This window comes from Athene cunicularia, assembly GCF_003259725.1.
Source record: "Athene cunicularia isolate RWA chromosome 2 unlocalized genomic scaffold, athCun1 chr2_part1, whole genome shotgun sequence".
NCBI classification, from domain to species: Eukaryota; Metazoa; Chordata; class Aves; order Strigiformes; family Strigidae; genus Athene; species Athene cunicularia.
Genome location: NW_020799095.1, coordinates 76,393,048 through 76,414,217, shown reverse-complemented (window position 1 = coordinate 76,414,217; position 21,170 = coordinate 76,393,048). Strand labels below are relative to the sequence as shown.

The following is a 21,170-nucleotide window of genomic DNA, read 5'->3' as shown; positions in this document are numbered from 1 at the left end:
TTATGACAGTTTTACCTAATCAAAGGTTTCTTCCACACTAGGTAATGCACCTGATTAGGTTATGGGCAAATAAATAGGCTGACTTGCATGGGGAAAGAGTGAGAAATGAAATAGGATACAGTTGCATTGTGACAGTTGTGGAGAAAAATAAGACTTATAACAGAATTTGAGCCTTCATAATAAATAGTGGTAGGGGTTTTTTGATACAGCATATGTCAGAAGGCTGTTGCTTTTCTAGCGTCTTTCTGCAGCTCTGCTTCCTTCAGTGAAGAGTAAGACTATAGGAAGGGACTTGTGGAAAGCATGAAATCTGTAGGTAGAACATAAACTGGGGAAATACGTTTGGGATCTTTATTTCCTTCTAGGGGGGAGATTTGCATTTTTAAAATGCTACTGGACGGTGACATGAAAACAACAGAAAGTTATCCATAGTATTTTATACTAGTTCATAATGATCATATATCTGACTTCTCTGCAAATGTTTTCATGCTTCAAAAGTATGCACTTTTTACCTCGTGGCAGAACTGGCCATAAATGGGGGAGATACACATATTTAAACCTGCACAACCTGTCCTTATTCCTTGGGAGTAAGCCCTTAGGAGACAGGAAAAGTCTTGGATGGTTGTTTTGTGATCAGTTACACATTATTTGGAGGAACTGGTAAATAATGCAGCAAAGTGATTTCTCAAACTGAGTTATGAGAGATTACTGGGATGGGAATTGAGGAATGGAGGAAAGATGAGAAGGACACGTGTGTGAAAGGGAATGAAGAGGATGTATACCATGGAGACAGGGGTCAAAGTCTCAGGCCTTATAGTGGTAGTGGGGAGTAGATAAAAGGGGGTGGCATGTGGAGAGAAAATGGCAATAGATGACAGACACAAGTGAGGGGGATTAGTTATGAAAATCACTGGCAGCAAGCTTCAGTGCTGCAATATGCTTGCACATCAGGGGTTCATGTCATGCTAGGAGTTTTTGCATTTCACCCACACGAATGCTGTAGGACATAGAAGGACCTTATCATCCTGGTATAAAGCTTCTAGTGGTGGAAGCTTAATATACTTTGAGGTGTGGCAAAGCAGAGAAAAAACAGCAGTCTTGCCCTGCCCCCAGCTCTTGAAATCATCAAAAATCACCAAACTATTAAAATTTGAGTAATGTAGCTTGTCTTCTGAGTAGTAGCTACATTGGACGTTTATTTGAATGCTCAGCTGTAATCCTAAAGCTGTTAGAAAAACAAGCATGTAGAGGTGATAACATTTATTACTACTTCAGCTTCACTGAGTTAGGATGGGCATCCTTTTTTACAGTCCCCTGTGTGAGTGTTCAGTAATTCCTGAAAGATGCATTTTTAAAAAAACTTTAAATCTGCCCCTAACAAATCATTAATGTAAAGTTAATGTTTTCCTTGTAGCCTCTGTTGCAGTTCCAAAGTTTTGATGAAAATACGTTTTCTGAAAATGAAAAATAAGCCTCAAGATATCTGCTTAGTTCAGTTTTGTTTGAGTGATACCATAAATGTATAACAAATATACTCTATGTAGGTATTCTTGTAGCACCCTTAACAAAGGTCTGCTTGTCTCCTCTGATAATTTTCCAGACTATTTGTTCAGCGTGAGCTGAGAGATCATTACAAAGTCTTCAGTTGGCATTTCCTATGGTACTACCAAATTGTATACTAAATCTGGTTTTGTAATAAGAAAATTATAAGTTGGCAGACAGTGTCAAAATATGTTTGTGTCCTGCTTTCAATTTACTGCTTTATGTTCTCACAACTACACTTCCCTAGTGCTGTATTTTCATAGATTTTTTTTTTTTTTTAGGAATTCAAGTTCTTTGCCAGGTAGCAGACAACTAAGAACCTCTGAAAATTAAAACCAGTTACTATTTGTCTTACCATTACTGTTTTGTTGTTACTTTGTGTCAATGCGATCCACTTGTTGAAATGCACCAAATTCCACCCTCTTTTGGCTACTTGTGCATGTTGATACTGCTTTTCTATGTTCTTGAGTTCTCTTCACAATACAGAAACTTAGGGAAATAACCCTGGAGAGCCTTTTTTTCTCCTGTAGAGGCTTCCTCTCTGAGATTAGTAAAAGGATGATTAGGAATGTAGGTAAGGTAGCAGGGATGTTCATTAGAGAAAAGGGGGGATGCAGGTGAATTGTATGAAGCAGTATTTCTCAGGCTTCTAAGTCAAAGGATTGTCCATGAGAGGAAAGCAAAACTTTTCTCGAGTAGTCCTTATGAAAAAATTAATTTCCTTATGTACTTAAAATATGTGGTATTTTTTAAAATAGTCCATTAATTGTGTTAAAGTCTTCAAGCTCAGCTGTTTCCAACATAACTTTTAAACATCCAGGCAGCGATGTTTTTGTGCAACTCCTAGCTGTAGTTTATCTTCATTTGAATCTATTATCGATACTGTGCATTACTACTTCACAACATACATGTGAGTGTGTAGAAGCTAACTAAATGCCATGAAATTGTTGTAAATGATTAGAAAACATCTCTAAAAGAAGCAGCCATGTCACTGTTTTTCTTGGCTTTTGAGAAGGGACAGGTTTATGTGATATATAGGTGTGAAATTTAAAAAGTCAAGAAAATTTACTACTATGAAAATATCTATACAGGCTGAGAGAATTGCATTATGTTTTGTAGCAGGAGTGCCCTTAGAAATCTTGTATGGTATGGAACAGATACCCATTGAAAGTAGAAGTCATTCTGTATAAATTTCAATGTCTGTAGATACTTAAGTTTCCTTCAGTTTTCCTGTCTGTGTGGTGCTCTCATTTTGCTGATTATTTTTTTTTTGTGCTGTTAAATAGCAAGTGGTATCTAAATTATCTAGCAAATTGACAGTGTGCAAAATTAATAAGTGCTCTTGTTCCTTGTGCTCTTTCCTTGAACTAGGTTTATAAATAACAGACAGGGATATCTTTGAGGTAGTGCTGAGTGGGAGGGCTGTTGAATTTAGAATCTGCTTTTCTTTGCAGGCTTGAGTTTATTTTGAGATAATCAGAGTTTGCAGTTGATAAATAAAGCTATTAAGAAAACTTCACTAAGTCAAAAACTAGTATGGTGTTTATTAATTTTTGCCATTCCACTCAGTACACAATGTAACATGTGTTAAAGGGTTTTTTTATTTGTTTGGTGTAATACCTTGGAAATCTATAAAATATGCTTATTCTTCTATTCTTGCCAAATACAAGCATTTTGTAGTTGCCAGGACTTTTACATAAATGCTTCTTTAGAAGAACAACTGTTTCATAAGTGCCTTTTCTACACAGTTTATTCCCCAGATATGCCTTCACGGCTTCCAATCCAAGACATCTTTGCTGGACTGGTTACAAGTATTGGCACAGCAATACGATACTGGTTTCATTATACACTTGTGGCCTTTGCATGGTTGGGAGTAGTACCTCTTACTGCATGTAAGTATTAATTTTTTTTACTGTAATACTCTTATACACAGGGAAACACGCTTCTTCCTGCAACAAAGTTTTATGAGACCATGGTTAGTTTATTAAAAAAAAATAAAATACATTATTTCACTTATTTTCCCTCGGAAAATAACTCAGAAATTTTCACTAGCTATTTGACTCTTAAGCCAGTGGCGCAGTGCAGGAAGGTGGTAGGAGACAGAGAAAACGCTTAAAAGGGCTTTTAAACTTCTTATACCAGTAAAATGCGTCTTTTCAATTATCTTCCTTAAAATCTGTATGGAAGTTTTTATTTGATACTGTATATTAATATTAGGATAGAAGAATTGTCCTGTTTTTTCTAAGCCATCTATAAATCAAAGTGCAATATTTTGTTTAGTATATAAAGTTAAATTCCTTTGCAGTCATACATAAAGTGATTAATAAAATACCTCTTAAAAAGTCTTAAACAGAGGTCTGTAAGTAGTAAAGGAATTGAACAGAAAAAGAGTGCACATTTGAATTACTGCAGTATCTAGTTTGAAATTCACTTTTCAGATACAAATGGAAGGCAAACTATTGATGTTCCAACAAGCTAAACATATAAAGATGAAAAAAGGTAAAAAGGATATAGTGTTCAGTCAAGGAAATGATTGGAAGTGCATCTTTGCAAGCAATAATATACCCCTTGAACAAAAGAGCAGGGAGCCAGTAAATGCATCTCCCTAGACAGTTTCTCAATATATTCTGTGCTTTTATTTGGAGCTGGCACTGGCTTAGTTTGAGAATAGCACAATACTGGCATCAGCTATAAAAGAGTGATCCAGTTTCTGCAGCTTGTCCTTCCTGTGCAAGGAAAAGAGATTTTCTGGGCATGGAGCAAGCAAACTGAAGCATTAAAACTAAAAATATTTCAAGTTTTTCCTGGGTTTTTAGACAAATGTTGGTTTCCGACTGTTGTCTTTCAAAATGCAAATTTTGTACATTTTTCTTACTAAAGCTTCTGAAGGACAGCAAAATAATATTCAATAGATCAATTAAGGTAATTATGTTTCGTAACTGTCCGTAAACCTGATGCTGGCTCTTGAGTAATACTGAAATGTTATCAGAAGTCACAACCTACAGCTTAGTTATATGAGACCTTTTCATTGCACATGTACCCCTATTCATGTATTCCTTTAAGAATTAATGCATTGTGAAGGGTAACATATTTGCACAGGAAGATACCCAACCTCATAGAGCCATTCAGTCTAACAAACCTTGAAAAAAACACTTTTGAAATTTGTCAGGATCTACCATATGGGTGTGATATTTTTTTTTTTTTTTTTTTTTTTAAATAGATCTTGTCATCTTGCATTAAACTCCTTTAACATAATCTTTCATTTTCTGTAATATTGAAATACTTTTTAATTTAGTCTTTTGCCTTCCCTGTTTCTGTCATGGCTCACATAATCGTGTGTGGCTGGCTTCACAAAGAAGTATTCCCATTATATTATATCTGGAAGAAAAATGTGCAGCATAAAAAACCCTGTCAAATATACCAAAGGAGATGCAGGGTTGAACAAATCTGTCTTCCAGATTAACATGATACTCATGCAGTTATCCCATTATGGGATAAATTCTACATTCTTTTTTGGTAATGTCACTTCTTTATTGCATACCCATCTTATGTGTTGAGTAAAAGGAATTCATCTCTTTGTGCATACCCTCAGCCTACTTCCAGCAGGCTTTGGTATTGCTATTGTTAGGATATTGTTATGCTCTTGCTATTGTTAGGACAAAGCATATTTATGTTAATGGATGAAAAGTAGGATTAATTGGGCCAACTTAATCCAAAATGGGTTTATTCTCTGTGATAATTGTATTTAGCTGTGTGGTTCCTAGAGTGAAATACCCAAGGTACCTACACAGTATGCAAGGTAAGAAAGAGGTGTACACACTGAGTAAAGTGAATGTGTACAGTGAGGCAGTAGGAAATGCTAGAGTGGGAGTTGGATTGTCTGAAGTGCCTCCTTTATCTCAGATTTTAGAAATCACTGTTCATGACCCTGATATGGCTCGTGAATGTGTTTTTCTGGACTGATTCAGTTGACCTTTTTTTACCAATAAAAGAACTCATTAAAACAGGTAATGAAATTGTGAGAGTCCTTGCTACAAGGTGTCATAATAGCAAAGGCTTATACAGGTTCAGAATATCACAGAATTGTCTAGGTTGGAAAAGACCTTGAAGATCATCCAGTCCAACCATTTACTTAACATAGACAGTTCCCAACTACACCATATCCCTAATTGAGCAAATTAATTCTGGGGGGGGGAAATCCATCAAGGATTAATTAGCACTGAGATATTATGGCACAGGAATTGAGCTGCTTTGCATGAAGCATGTGAGGATGTACTGAGGATGTATTGCTGCAAGTATATTTAACCTGTTTCCATATTCTTCCTTAGGCATCCATTGGTGTGACCAGTGCTGGAGACAGGACTAGATGAATCTTGGGTCTAACCTAGTATGGCAATTCTTATACATTGAATGCATACTTCATAAATAATGTTCAGATAAAGTAAACACAGTTTTGTTCTACATGGTTGCATATGGTCTTGAGTTCTGTTAGTTCATTGAAAGTTGAGATTTTTTTTCCCTTGTCATAAATTTAGCTAGGACACCAAGTGAAAAGAGGGTACCTATGGTCCTTTCCAAGTGAGGCTGTAACCAAAATTGGATTTATATCACACTTCTGTTTCTTCATGCAGGTCGTATCTACAAGTGCTTGTTTACTGGCTCTGTGAGCTCACTACTGACACTGCCATTAGATATTCTGTCAACGTAAGTACTTGAACAGTTTGAGATAAATAACTTTTCTAGTCAGGTTACCACCACAATGGTTGCTTTGGAACTTAGTGTCCCTTTCTTATAGACATGCTTGTTATCTTCCATCATCTTACATGAGAGGCTGCCCGTTACCCTTGTATAATTAGACGTATGGCAAACAGTATTACAGTAGAAATCATCTCACTTTGAAGTTCTGTTATGCAGGTTCCTTGGAGATGGAAAACTGGCTTTACAAAATGGGCCCTGGTTAATGAAGATTTGTATTTGATGTCAAGGAAACTTATGCTGCAAAATTAAACTTAATAATAATTTAAAAAAAAAAAACACCCTATGGTTTAAATCAGATGCCATATAGTAGAATATTAATATATGTTGCTAATAATATTAATGTCACGTTCTGTTTGCTTTGTTACATTGTTATATTTTGAATTTAATCTTATCCATAATGAGTCTGCTATGTGGTAGGGATTTCTTTTTATCAGATTGCCTTCTAGCTGACAGATTTTAATGCTCCAACCATATGCTATCAAATATTGTCTGTCTTTATCTTTTTAAAATCAATTTTAGTTAAAGAATCAGTAAATACCAACAGAACAAATTTTCAGTCTGGTTCTTACTTTTTTCATTATCTTGAACCTGAGGAACTGAAACTCAGTTTGAGTACAATCAGTAGCACATCCAGCAAATTTTGAATGAATGGCCTGCATAGTTCAGCTAAGTCATCTCAGTTGGTCTATTTGATTTAAGACATCAGATCATGTTACATTTAATTAATTTTTATTAATGAAGAGAGATACACACTTGAGATTAACAGGAAGAAAACTGTTACTATCGCCCAATAAGCATAGATTTTATTTTTCTGTGAAGAATCTGAAACAACTGAATCTAAACTACCTCTTCTCATATCTTTTAGAGTCTAGGGAGAAAATAAATGACTCGAGTGTATGTCAGATTTTAATGGCATGTGAAGCTGTTCTTTAACATGTATTTCTTTGACAGAGTCAATTTCAATAGCATCTTGTGTCATCTTTTAATTTTGGACTTCTGAGCCCCATGTTATTCACTGTGCTGTGCAGGCACAAGTGTTTGTGCAGCTGCATGGAGAGCAGACTGATACTTCTTTGGGGATGGCAGAGTACTATGATGACATATTTCTTTCTTAATTTGAAGAACATATTGTACTTGGTTAGCTTTGTGAGAAAATTCACTGTGGTCAGGGAGTAGTGCATGGGTGGAAACAAGTGGGAAAAGCGGTACCTGGAGTTAGGGATGAAGGTTGCTTAAGCTAGTGCTTAAGGACCTCTTGCATTGCGTGAAACCCTAGTTTCAGTTGGCTACCTGAACCTTGTTTTGCTACTGCTTTACAGTTATGTATGACTTGTAGATTAGGATTTTTAAAGTATAGAGATAGTCTTTGGCCCCAGTTACTATCTGACACATAGAGCAGTCAAAGGCAAACCTTGCAGTTCCATTCTTTTGGTTAGGGTAGCTCAGCAGAGATAATATTTCAGTGGACTGAATATTATGCATCTAGCCATTTAAATAGGCCTTTTACTGTAGCAAGTAATTTACTTAGCGACTATTGTGTTTTCTTCACTCTTCTTGAAGATTATTTTTCCTGAACTACTCTTGAAGCTTTTCTTCATATTGAGTCAGATCCTGTTTTGCAGGAATATTTATGTTAAACAGTAGTAATTTCACAAACCAAACCAGAGGGAAATAAAATCTTTTCCAAATCATTGTTTATCTTGGCACTTAAAATCATTTGTACACCGGTATGTATGGCCTTCCTAAAAGAAACCTTGCTTGAACAGATTAATTTTTTTTAATGAAAATTAGGTGAAGAAAGTATCTAGCTGTAGACACATAAATTAATTCAGCTTTTTTCACAAATACCAGTTTATTTGTTGATTTGAACTAGGAGGATTTGTTTGTGGTAGTTAACAATGATTAATTTTAGTCTTAGTAAAATATATTTTTCATTGGTGTTTGTTCTTTTTCCTTTCTTTAACAGGGAGAACTTACTGGCTGACTGTTTGCAGGGTTGTTTTGTGGTAACATGCACTCTGTGTGCATTTATCAGCCTTGTTTGGTTACGTGAACAGATTGTCCATGGAGGAGCTCCACAGTGGTTGGAACAAAATCAGCAACAGCCACTCAATGGTGTTGGTCAACAAAATGAGGTAAAACTTAAATGCTCAGTAGTTCATGATAAATTTAGAAAATGTGTTTTTGTGAATACTGTTGGGTTCTGACAATCTATTTAATGTTATTTTGCTGCAGGATATCTATTTGTATGTTAGCAGAAGTTGAATGTGTGTTCCTGTATAAACTCAGTGACAGCACTGTTATATTTTTTGGAGTTCTGTAAAATGGAATGTTAGTTTACTTGTTATGGTATAATGTTTGTAAAGAAATTTTTAACATTGTTTAGATCCTTATGTCTGTATCTTTACACTTTTTAAAAGGATAATTTTGTACGTATAAAGCCAAATTGTCATCCATAATCAATGAAGATGCAGCTTGCTTTTATTTTGTCTTTTTCATAAGTATTTCAGTTAGTTCATGAGGTAACAATTTACTGTTCTCAAAGTAGTTGAAGATTTTCTTGAAACCTCTGAAGTTGGAGTTTCTCTGCCCTCCCCCCACCCTCCAACACACACATGCACCCCTTTAGTGCTTACAGGATCCTCTTGGGCAGGAGGAGATGTGATATAAGCAATACATGCATGGGGGGAATAATTAAAATTCTGTTTTTCTTTTGTAATAAATGTCAATTTTTTAAAGACAGTTAGAGGTTCTCAGCTTGACGACTGACTTGGCTTGTCCTTGAATTATCGTCTTTCTAATACAATGATAGCTTTCATAAAGTCAAGAGAGTTCCCCTCTATTGAGCACTAGTGAGGCTACATCTGGAGTGCTGTATTCAGTTCTAGGCTCTGCCAGTACAGGAGCGACATGGACATAGTGGAGTGAGTGCAGTGAAGGGCCACCAAATGATTGAAGCACTGAAGCCTCTGACATACTGAGAGGCTGAGAGAACTGGAACTGACCAGCCTGGAGATGAGAAGGCTCAGGGTAGACATCAGTGTGTATAAATGCCTGATGGAAGGATGTAAAGAAGACCTCGCCAGAGTCATCTTGGTAGTATTGAGTGACAGGCAGGACAACAGGCAGTAGGCTCAAATTAAAAATATATAAAATTCCATTTAGGAAAAAAGAAGTGGTTTGGGTTTTTTACTGTAAGTGTGATCAACTACTGGAACAGGTTGCTTAGAGAGGTTGTGAATTTTCCATCTCTAGAATTACTCAAAAGCCAACTGGAAACAGCACTGAGCAACCTGCTGTAGCTGACCCTGCTTTGGGAGTGAGTCGGTTGACTAGACTGTATCTCTAGAGGCCCCTTCCAACCTCTTCCTCATTTAAATGTTTCTCTTCTTTATTTAAAAGGTTTAGTGGTCCCAAATTTAACGCTTATCTAAAAAAATACATTATTAACATTAATACTATTCTTTTTTTCTATACACAGGGTAAAAGTACGGAGAGAAATTGATCAGTTTAACTGAATACTAAATCCTGTTTCTGTAGGCTCAGGCTGTTGTAAATGGAGGCGTTGAAAACGCTGTGCTTGATCAACCTGCAAACCTAGCTGCTGAGAATGTAGTTGTAGGCGAGAACCCTGAAATTCAAGAAGAACAAGTAGATGAAGAAGAGGATGATAATGAAGATGAAGAAGATGCTGTAGTAGAAGATGCAGCAGATGCAAACAATGGAGCACAAGGTAACAGGTGACTCAAAACAGTAATGTTCTAGTTCTTTTCAAACATAAACCACTGAAAATAGAACTTTCATAATTCAAGGAAGCTGTGTAAATTCCCACTTCAGCTAATTTATCTTGGTTTTGCAAATTTCACATGCTGCTTTTCACTACTGAAGCATTTGCTTGTTGAAAAGCTGTCAGCAGTTAATGAGTTGAATGTTAGGCCCTTAAGTCTTTTTGTTTGTTTAAAGCATAGCATGGAGTGGTTACATCTTGTTTTGGGTGGGTCTGAGCTGTAAAAATGGCTCTTGTCTCCTCAGATGACATGAACTGGAATGCTTTGGAATGGGATCGAGCAGCAGAAGAGCTTACTTGGGAGCGAGTGAGTAAGAATCACTTTATTGAATTGAATAATTCAGACTCATACTTGAAATTATTTTTAATACTGCTTGTGTTAAAATCCATTTGAGATTAGATTTGGATGCCATTGTCTAGTGTGAAAACTATCAGTGAGAGGCTGTAATTGCATTGAAATTGTAATTGAAAACAAAATTGTTTTCAGTAATGAAAAGTTATTGAAAACAAAAGTTATTCTGCTACTTGTTAACTATCAAAAATACATTTCTTTTGATTTGAAATATAGTAGCAACTTAAAACATGGCTTAGCACAGACTTTTTTTGAAGTTTTCAGCTTGGCCATGTTTAGAAATGAGTTGCAGCCTGCAATGAGGATACAAGGCCAGATTAGGAGTACATAGGTGTTGTGTTATATATAGTTTAATGATTTTTTTTTTTTTATTTTTTTTTTTTTTTTTTGTAATTAAAGCATTAAACTAAAGCAATTAAGGAAAACTTCCAGTTCTGTCTCTTACTTTATTTACAAAAGACAAATTCTGTTCCTTAAACATGATGGAACATTTTAATGTAACATTGCTTCTGTTTTGTTTATGGATCACAGATTCTATAATTAGAGCATGAGATGCATGTACACTGTAATCATAGAATAGTGTAGAAAAGAACTAGGCTTTTTTGTAGCTGTTTTAGAAGTAGCCAACATCTGAGTTCAAAGCTCACCACATGCAGCAAAATCTACCAGAAGGTAGATACAGCAGTTTCACAAGATTTACTGGCATTACTAGTGCTTATGGCAGACAGTTGTAAAGCTAGTTGCTGTATCTCTAGGCTGTGATATAGTTGTTGCCTTGATTGTAGTGTAGTAGAAATAGTTTTCATCACCAGGGAGAGGTCCTGATCTTTGTTTTGTATCTAGTGAAAACTTGTTGTTTTGTTTTGAAAGATAATAAAAAAGGGGCATATATAAATTCAGCTTTCTGAACCATTCTACTCTGTATCTCAAGCTGAAAGTGTTATATTTCTGAACCCAGTTTACTGCTGGGAAATGTTGATGTACTCCTGATTGAAAATATTTTGATGCTTCTCCACTAATATAGAAATTAGTTTTAGCAAAATCTCATAACCCTTTCCAGTTCTATGTGCTTGCATAGCCAATAGACATCTGCTTGGCATTTAATATCAAAACTGGGGTAGGTTTTTCTGCTATTTCATCTTGTGAAAATAGCATGCAAGCTTTCTGAGTTTTCACAAATATTTGTATTTTGCTTTACTTCATAAAATATGTACAGCTTCAACATCTTGGAACTTAGTGCAAAATCCTGGTACAAAGTAGCCTTGAACCTGGTACTTTACCAGTAATCATGGAGTAGGAATATCTTGATTCAAATAGTAAGAAATCCTTTAAGTGGGGGGAAAGGAGAGATTTCTTTTTTTTTTTTAATAGATGCTCTATTTTTGGCTCATCTGTGGACTCTCCTGGTAACAGCTGTGCAGTGATAGAGGATTTGTGTCCTGTCTTCCCTAGCTGTAAACCAATTCTGTTCTAAACTTAACATACAGTGTAGCAACATTATCTTGTTACTAGTTGCTTTTATACTTTGAAAGTAAAATATTAACCTTTGACTTTTCTCAGTGCAACATAAAACTAATACTTTGTAATTAGGAAGCAAACCCCCCACTTGCTCTTGTATATTAATAATGAGTTGTTTAAGCATGTTTTTAAATAAGAGTTCGACCGCTAAAATCTTTTGCAAATACAAAATCTTTGTCAGTCTTCAAAGTCTTGGAGAGAAATAGCCTATAAATTAATTGATTATATGTTTGGCTTGCCATATATAAATATATGTGTATTAAGATATTCCACATGTGTATCAGCTTTGATCAATTGAGTTTACTGTGTTGAACAAGAACTTAGATTGTATCTTCATCGTTAAGAATTTATGTCCAGGTTCTGTTGGTTGAGCAATAAAAAAAAGCTTTTGACTCATTTGAACATTAAAAGTTAGTGTGAAAGAGGCTTCTATGAGACTTATTTTAGATGAGTGTTGCTTGGTTTTTCTGATAAGTAAATTAACTTACCTTCACAGATGCTTGGACTTGATGGATCTCTGGTTTTTTTAGTAAGTAAAATCCTGCATTTCAACAATTTCTATAGAAGACTACTTTAAAAGGAAACTGTATTTTTAAAAATTACATTGTTCTATTTGAAGTCCCTATTTTCATACTATACGTATTCTTTAAAGAGACTGTCACATGATACCATGTTCAAACAGTGTTTGTTAGGAGTTTCACAGAGTGGAGTTGTGTGTGTGTGTTTGTAACATAAAAGTGGAATTTCTTAAGAGACATAGGTAACTTTGGGTCACATACTGCAACTGTAAATCAAAGTTAGACCCTTTAAAAAAACATACACTGAAAATATCTGTTCTAGCCTTAAATTTTGATCTTTATGATTAAAATAGTGTCCTTATTGAGACCTCTCTGATTTGCCCTAATGCCACAATAACACCACTAGTGAATTTTTAGTGTAGACTACATTTTAAAATGTAAGATATTAATTTATGTTTCTTGACTTCAGTTAGGGTTTGGATTTTTCTTGTTCCTCCTTGAAATTTTTCCCTTCTTGAATATGATTTTAATTGATATCAGTAGCAGATATTTTTTTAAAACTTTTCACAATAGTCAGTCTGTCTTATGAAGCACTTATAAAGATTTTTGGAACCAATTTAAAAGATGATTCTGATAATATAGCAAAGCACTCCTAAAAAGGCTATTGGCTTTTTAACACTTGTTTGTGGGTGAACCTGTGTTGATTATCTCCCTGACAAACTCTTACATATATAATGCATATCTTCTTGTGGGTTTTGTTATAATCGTTTATTTGAAACTGCTCTGCCCATCCTTCCTGTCTCTGGAGATGTCTCACTCTGACTTCAGGGTCAGGGGGAGAGAGTGTAGAGAGTCAATGGCAACAAAACTTTAACCCATCCCAGCAACATTATAGGGTATCATCTGCCAGATCACTTTTTTTTTTAGAAAGAGAAGTCATTTATAAAAATGAAAAAAGATCTGTGCTATCTTCCAGCAGTATTAATTGTATGTTATTTAATGTGTGAAAGAAATATAATTCTTAAATAAGAGTATGTTTATTAGATACTGTAGTGTATAAATGTCTTGTGTCTGAAATAAAATGTCTCATATTTTAAGGTAATATCTCATGTTTAAAATAATGTAGCTTATTATGTCATGATTGACCTAATTAAATATTAATATAAGAAAATAAAATTTCAGTGTACTTGTGGCTGAGTTTACATCTTAGTTAAAAGTAATACTAAAAAATAGAAATGTGCTGTCATTTCTAGAGTGAGAGCTGACAGTTTTGTTAATGTTTTTTAATGACAAAGTCTTAATTATTAAAAGTTCAGGTGAACATTTGCTTGTTTATAAAACAAGTATCTACATACATTTCATGTACTTATTTTTAAGTGTATAACTATTTGTATTGATTTTAAAATAAAAGGTTCTTTTACAAAATAGTGTTAAAGCAAGTACAGATGATCTTATTTAGGTAAATGTCCATGAACATAATCACATGCTTTCATAATCTGTCCTGCATGTTGGTCTTCGTGTTAGAGCAAATTTCTTGGTTCTAACATGAGATGTGCAAGTTCCAGTAATAATAGGCAGTTGAAATAAGAAGTTTAGATATAAAAGTAAAGTCACTTATTTAAATGATTGATTGTACTGTTTCCTTGTCGTCTTCCTCCCTCCTTCCCTCATACTCCTTGCAGGAACATGTCTTTTGGGTGGTATCTTTAAATACGTTGTTCATACTTGTGTTTGGTAAGTATCATTTGCTCTTAGGTTTTAAAAAGATCCTTCATTGTGAGGTGATAATGCAGGTTATTTTTAAGGCTGTTCTCTTGGTTAAAAATGAAGCTGTGATATCTAAAAATGGAACCACAAGCTAACTGGGAATATGAATAATTAATCTTTATTGCTTTTAGTTTTGTAATTTTAATTTCTTTTAAGTGAACAGGTTTAAAATAGGAAATCTACCAAAAGCTTAATAGTGTCAACCAAAGCACAGAAAATAATACTTTTTTGGAATACTGTTAAATTAAAGGACAGGCCTCCTGGAATTTAATTTATGAGCAAACACAGTACTTTCAGGAATAGCTAGGATTTTTTTTTTTTCTCCTTACAGTTTTCACTAGGTATATAGTTAAATGACTTTTTCCATCAAGAATCTATTTTTGGAGGTCAAAATTGGGAGGGACGGGATACACAAGAATGTAGCTGATGCGTATGTTGTCAAATGTACTTTCATTTTGTGTCCAGAATTGCTGTGGAACAACTTTCCTTAGTTCATAAAATTAGACTTGCTTACATTTTAGAAAACAGTACATTCTAATCAGTGGTGTGTTTTTATTTTGCTTTCCTTTCTCCTTCCTGTAGATGCTGAAGCTTAACTGCAGCTTTAAATGTTTGCAAGACTCTTTCTATTTCTTGTACAAGATAGGAATGTTCTGATTCTGTGTATAATTAGCGCTAGGAAAATTTCCAGGACATAAACTTGTCAAAACATGTCAAAAAAAAAAAAAAAATCCCAAACTGTAGGTACATATTTCTCAGTCATTTCAACCCTAAAAGTAAAGGGTAAAATGCCTGCCTTATTGTAATTAGCAGTAAGATCCCTGTAGAGAGTTTCTGGAATTCCAATTTTGTATTTACTGCTTAAAAATATTTAGGGTAACTCTGCATTTCTACTCGGGTTTTACTGTAGGAAGGAGGGTAACAAATTTAGAAAATTTTTTTTTTGATCCTCCTGAGAGTCATTAGACTATGATTCAGGTTCTTTTTTTATTTTTATTTATTGTACCTTACATTTGTTGAGTGACATGGGAGAATAACAGCTCTTCCCTGTGCCTCAATTTTGCCTGTTAGCTGCTAACAGAGGCTTTTGGATTATGTTGCTTGAGCTCATTAGTGTTGTTAATTTGATGCAATTGTGTGCAGAAGCAGCAGCATCTTAGTGACAAGATAGAGCATTTTACGCACAAGAAGAGATACTGGACACAAAATTTCACTTGGTCTGAATTAGTAGTTTAGAAAGGGATTGGTTAGGTTGCTTTGGTTTTTTGAGTGGTCTTTCTTGGCAGAAGAGTTTGAGATTTAAAAACTGAAGTCATACTGTAGATAAGAATTTTTTGATTACAAAGTAAAGCTCACAATACTGAAGATTTTAGCATCTAGTTATGGAAACAAATCAGCAGACCAAAAGAAAATAAAAAGAGTTATCATGTATATCTAATTCACAAAAAACTATAACTGTTCTACTAAGAGTTGTAAAATGCTTTAATTATTTTTCTGATAATTAGTCTATTTTAATCTGTAGTTATCAGAAGTTAATTAGGTCTTTTAGCTGCTATAAAATTTAGGCTTTTTTAATAAGTAGATAATAAATATGAAATCTTTAAATCCTTCATTTAAATTCAATAACAAGTGAATAATAAGAATTAATATGGTTGTCGTATAGATGTTTTCAGTAGCTCTAAGTGTGCTTTAACAAGTAAAGAGAACTGGAATGACATTCCCAAGCAAGTGAGCAGAAGATCTGGGAATTGTGCCTCTCAACCCTGTTTTTACTATCTTTCCCACTAAGTAATACTGTCTAATTTACAACTGCAAAATCTCTTGTTATTCATAATTACAGTCCTGATGAGTTCAAATGTCACAGGAGGTACTTTCTAGAAGATAAAAGAGAAGGAAGGCATTTGGAACCTTAATTACTGGTCCAGAAATTCTCCTATGATGTTTTCTTAGACAAGTTAATTAAGTTCAACTTAATTCATGTTTTTTATAACTCATTTTAGTACTCAGAGGGGTTTGTACTCCTTTGTGCTTTTTATCAAAAGGGATCTATTAGAAATTTTTAAATAAACTTATTTTAAAAAACCTGATAAATTTATGAGATTACAGTGCACAACACTGTCGAAAAGATATTGTTTATAGGAGTTGTGAGTGTGATTTTTTTCTCTGTTTTTTATCTTGCTTCTCTTCTTACTGGGCAGGAAAAGCTTATATCTGCCATTTATCTTTTATGTTTGTGCTATTCCCGGTAACTGCTGATTTATGTGAAAGGGACATAAAACTTTCTGATCATTGATTGGGGTAATATGGGTCCTGCTAAGTCTTTTCTATTTTTTTTTTACATATTGGTTATGTGGAAATGAGAAGAAGAGAGAAAATCATCAGGTTTTTCATTTGAGGGTATGTTTAGTCTGCAGTAGTCCCCAGAGTGGATTATTGTGATACAGTGAAGACACTATAGCTGAAAATAAAAGCTTGCAGTTACTGCAGCCCTTCTACTTCCTATTGACTCCCTCTACTCCTGTAGGAAAGTCATGTTGAATTCTGTAGTCCTTCATAGCTTGGTTAGAATACCACAGTGAGTTAAAACAACTACTTAATCCTGTTGCAAATACACAGGTGTCAAAAAATAGGGAAAGTGCTGTGGTTTTTAATTCATTCCACCTGAGACCTCAGCATTGGCAAGAGTGAGTTCTCAGGAACGATGACAATTCTTAGTACATTAATTTGAAGTAAAAGACCTTGCAGTTGCTCCTTATCCCTTCACTGGAGCATTGTCTTTCTCTACGTCATCTTTTCTTCCCTTTGCAAATTTCTGTAGGGCTTGCGTTTTTCACAGTATTCTTATAAGTTAAAGCATTAAAACGGAAACCTTGCTAAAACAAGTCCCATCTGACCAAGATGTAAAATGGCTACCTAAGTCTTTTAGTGCATGGGAAAAAATGAATATACAGAACTAATTCCTACAGCAGTCTGAGTCCAATGCCCCCCTAGTATGTACAACTGAGAAATTGAACTAATTTACGCACAGCAAGATGAACTAAGAAGGAAAAGACTCTCCCTTTTTCTATATAGTTTTATATTGTTGTAGTCTTTCAGTGTGAACTCTGACCTGATTTTTCACTGGTTGTAAAATTATAGCAATATAACACTTGCAAATAATTTGCACAGAAATTTTTGTTAGTTATTTTCACAAAATTGATGAGAGGTAGAATAATTGCCATGTTACAATACACATCCTGCAAATATGATCCATTTTGCAGTTTTCATGGCCTTTTTTCCCTTTCTTTCTGCTTATGTTATGCAGCATTTTGTCCGTACCATATTGGTCACTTCTCCATTGTTGGCTTGGGCTTTGAGGAATATGTAAGTACTGTTTTGTAATTTCAGAATGAAAAAACTGCCACTATTTATTTAATCACAATTTCTTTGCAGCATCCTTCCACTCTTATTCATGATTGCAGAAGTAACCTAGAGTGTATCTCTTTTTTTTTTTTTTTCCTCCTCAAACCCTTTCTAATCTATGATCAAAAATGTTCTCTCACACTTTCCCACTTCCTCCATTATTTACATTTCAGGAGAGAGGGAAACCTTTTACAAAAAATGCATACATTTTTGTTTGGTTTGGGGTTTTTTTTGTTCTTAACAGCCTTTTTTGTTCCTCATGTACAAAAAGTGTCACATGTACATTTTTAATTTCTGTACTGATTAATTTTCTTAGTTAATATTACTATTAACTATTACTAAATAGTTAATAGTAATATTAACTATGGAAAGCTAGGAGGTAGTGAGGCAGTATAAGGTGACACATTTTGTTTCATATATAGAGGTTGTTTCATGTTTGAAGAAAGTAGTTGTTAGACTTTTCCAGTAAAATGTAAACATTTTCTACTCCTGATGGAGATACCAAAAAACCAGTAGATTACTAAAATATGTAAAAACTAAAGAAACTTGTAATTCTTCTAGAAGAGTTGATATTTAGAATTTATCTTAATGACATAAAATAGAGATGTTCTCTTTAGAAGATTGATAAACTTTCCCTTTTTTTCCTCTTCCCCTCCAGGTTCAAGCTTCTCACTTTGAAGGCCTGATTACAACTATAGTTGGATATGTTCTGCTAGCGGTGACTCTTATTGTTTGTCATGTATCCTTTTGTCAGTAGTTCTCTGGTTCAGATTTTACATATGAATCATTTTTCTGGTTATATTTTTGAGGAGGCACAGGCAAGATGCAGTTGCAATTAATTTACTGGTTTGCTATGCTCTTTTGGTAAAATTAGAAGAGAAGGTCTCTTCTCTTGGATGTTTAAAAATTTTCAGTGTGACTGCATTCTTCAGAACTCTTGCACATGTTGAACAACACAAAATCATAGGTTTTTATGACTGTTTGAAGGCCTCCAAGCAGATTTTGAAGGACTGTCTGGGAAGAGCATACAACAATTGTTTTTTCCTCACTGTCCTTACTTTATTTCTGTGAGCTACATAGTTGCAGTGTAAAGAGAAATGGGATTATGAAAATATGTAAGGTACTATAGGAAATTTATTCACATCTTTTTGATCCTGTCAGATCTTTAGTGTGGATGGTTTCAGTTTCTCTTTTATGTCTCTGAACCACTGAGAGTTTGCAGCAAGGGTTTCTTTCAGGTGATAACCCTCATTATCACAGAGAAAATTAAGTAATGGCAGAGTCCTGAAAGCTAGAATGATTTGGTCTCGCGTAAAAGGTCTACATTCTAGCTGCGTGTTTGTAAAGGTACTACACCAACTTCAATTTGAAAAAAATAAACATTTTTTAGCAGTTTTCTGTTCAAGAGTACACAGAGGAGTACATCAACTTTAGACAGCACTATACCAGAATGCAGTGCAAAGGTGGTAAAACAGTGCTTGTCTCTGTTTTGCCTCTTAAAAGACAACAAAACAAATGCCCAAACTGTAATATGCATCCAGCTTTTCTTGGAAAAGGTGAGAATTCATTTCAGACTGCATGAAAAGGAAAGCTAGCATTTTAAGGTAGGCACTTGCTTACTTGTGTCAGATGTTTTCAAAGGCAGCTGTTTATTGCTTAGATTATTTATTGAGTGCTTAATTTAAGAAGGGTGGTAATATTACTTATTTAATCATTTATTTTAAATGCATGTTTGGGGGTGTTATCCAGCACATCAGATTGTGGATTTTGAAAACAGAGTCCCAATGAAACATGTACTTCCTATTTCACTTTTGTCTTTTATAAACTTTCCTGTTGCTAAAGCCACATAATATAGTATTTCATATTCATCATACTATGCGATAAAGTATTCTTCAGTGTTATTTTCTTGACAAAACTATTCAGGGTTTGGCAGCACTTGTTAAGTTCCAGCGATCACGTCGTTTATTAGGAGTTTGCTATATTGTTGTCAAGGTAATCCCTATTTTTGTGTGTGTAGCAAAAAAAGTCTCAATTTAACATTATAGTTTTCTTAGCATTTTCTGTTAAATTAGTGAGATGTTATTTTCTCTTATTTTCTTAAAGGTTTCCTTGTTAGTGGTGGTTGAAATTGGTGTGTTTCCTCTCATCTGTGGCTGGTGGCTGGATATATGCTCTTTGGTAAGAATGGAAATAAATGGAGTAAAATCTTTTTTAACAGTTAAAGGAAAAAAATTTCTGAGAAGAGGGTTGTTGAGAAGGAACTCAATAGCACTCTTCTGTTTTTATAAACACTGTGTTTCCACAGGGAAAGAGGGGTTTTAGGTACTGCTTAATGCTAATTTTGTTTGTTACTAAATACAAATTAACATGCTGTTATTAAAATAATAAGTTCCTAATCCTTTTTACTGCATTTACAAGACCACTGTGATAATGAACTTGCTTATAGGCAAACTATAACTATAGCCATCTTATGTGAAATGGTAATGACTTCATATTTTAATAGTTGTCCAATCTCTTTCTGTTTTGGACAAGATACATTCTGTGTTTGCTTGGAATTGAGAACAACAGTTTTTCTGTCCTGCAAAAAAAAAAGTGATTTATTTCAAATGGTGGAAATTAATTTCTTCTAGCCTTAGTAGAAATAGAATTTTACTTAAGGGAATTTGCTTCCATCACAGTGCCACTTTATTTGAACTTTCTGTCAGAAGAAATAAATTGATCAGAAATTAATCTGTATTTGCTGTTCTGTAAATTATTCCCTTTTTTCTAATTAAATACTATAATTATTTATGCATTAGCACAAGACAGACAATTAATTTAAAAGTCTAGCAGTATATATGACCTAGGGTAAACAAAGTGAATAAATGTGGAGGTTTGCCAAGCATTATTCATGTTTGTTTATTACTTACTTTCTAGGAGATGTTTGATGCCACTCTGAAAGATAGAGAATTGAGCTTTCAGTCTGCCCCAGGTACCACAATGTTTCTGCACTGGTTAGTTGGAATGGTTTACGTCTTTTATTTTGCATCCTTCATTCTTTTACTGAGAGAGGTAAGTCTGTAAGAACAAGACTGGTATGTAACATAGTTAGCGAAGTTTGAGTGTTGAAATGTTAGTTAAATCTTTCATGTGTGGGTATTGCTGCTACTGTGTTTTGTATGTGTATATTGAATTTCAACTTTATGCAGAAAGGGTAACACTGATACTACAGTGAGAAATGATGATCGAGAGTGTATTTTACTTAGAGATTTTTAGTTTACAAAGAGCCCTTAGACATGGGTGTTGCCTTCAAATGAATCTAAATACATTTCAGTTGTTTGATTAATATTTAAAAGTTAAATTTGTAATTTGTTACTGATTCTACTTTTCTATATTGATGCTTCTTCATTCTATTTCTGTACCATTTTGTGGAAACTTGTTCAACAAATGCCCTTGTTGTGTTTAAAACTTATTTGCTGCAGCAGTCTTATCTAAAATAAAAAAGAATACAAATATAACTTTTTCTTTATATATTGTTCTCTATTTC

The 21,170-nt window shown here is 34.3% G+C and overlaps 1 protein-coding gene across 5 annotated transcripts in view; it reads left to right on the top strand.

The window, feature by feature from the left end:
- The window catches only part of MARCH6 (membrane associated ring-CH-type finger 6), a 67,083-nt gene that overhangs the window by 23,980 nt on the left and 21,933 nt on the right, over nucleotides 1-21,170 (top strand). For 3 of the 5 annotated variants that reach the window (XM_026842229.1, XM_026842225.1, XM_026842224.1), the window contains 13 exons: nucleotides 3,291-3,434; nucleotides 6,174-6,246; nucleotides 8,267-8,435; nucleotides 9,841-10,033; nucleotides 10,333-10,394; nucleotides 12,454-12,486; nucleotides 14,158-14,209; nucleotides 16,607-16,639; nucleotides 17,547-17,605; nucleotides 18,303-18,383; nucleotides 19,568-19,636; nucleotides 19,748-19,822; nucleotides 20,561-20,695. In XM_026842229.1, the coding sequence (XP_026698030.1) occupies nucleotides 3,305-3,434; nucleotides 6,174-6,246; nucleotides 8,267-8,435; nucleotides 9,841-10,033; nucleotides 10,333-10,394; nucleotides 12,454-12,486; nucleotides 14,158-14,209; nucleotides 16,607-16,639; nucleotides 17,547-17,605; nucleotides 18,303-18,383; nucleotides 19,568-19,636; nucleotides 19,748-19,822; nucleotides 20,561-20,695 (1,164 nt within the window). In that variant the 5' untranslated portion in view covers nucleotides 3,291-3,304. The remainder of the gene's footprint in view (nucleotides 1-3,290; nucleotides 3,435-6,173; nucleotides 6,247-8,266; nucleotides 8,436-9,840; nucleotides 10,034-10,332; nucleotides 10,395-12,453; nucleotides 12,487-14,157; nucleotides 14,210-16,606; nucleotides 16,640-17,546; nucleotides 17,606-18,302; nucleotides 18,384-19,567; nucleotides 19,637-19,747; nucleotides 19,823-20,560; nucleotides 20,696-21,170) is intronic. The other 2 variants (XM_026842227.1, XM_026842226.1) reach the window with 1 other exon arrangement.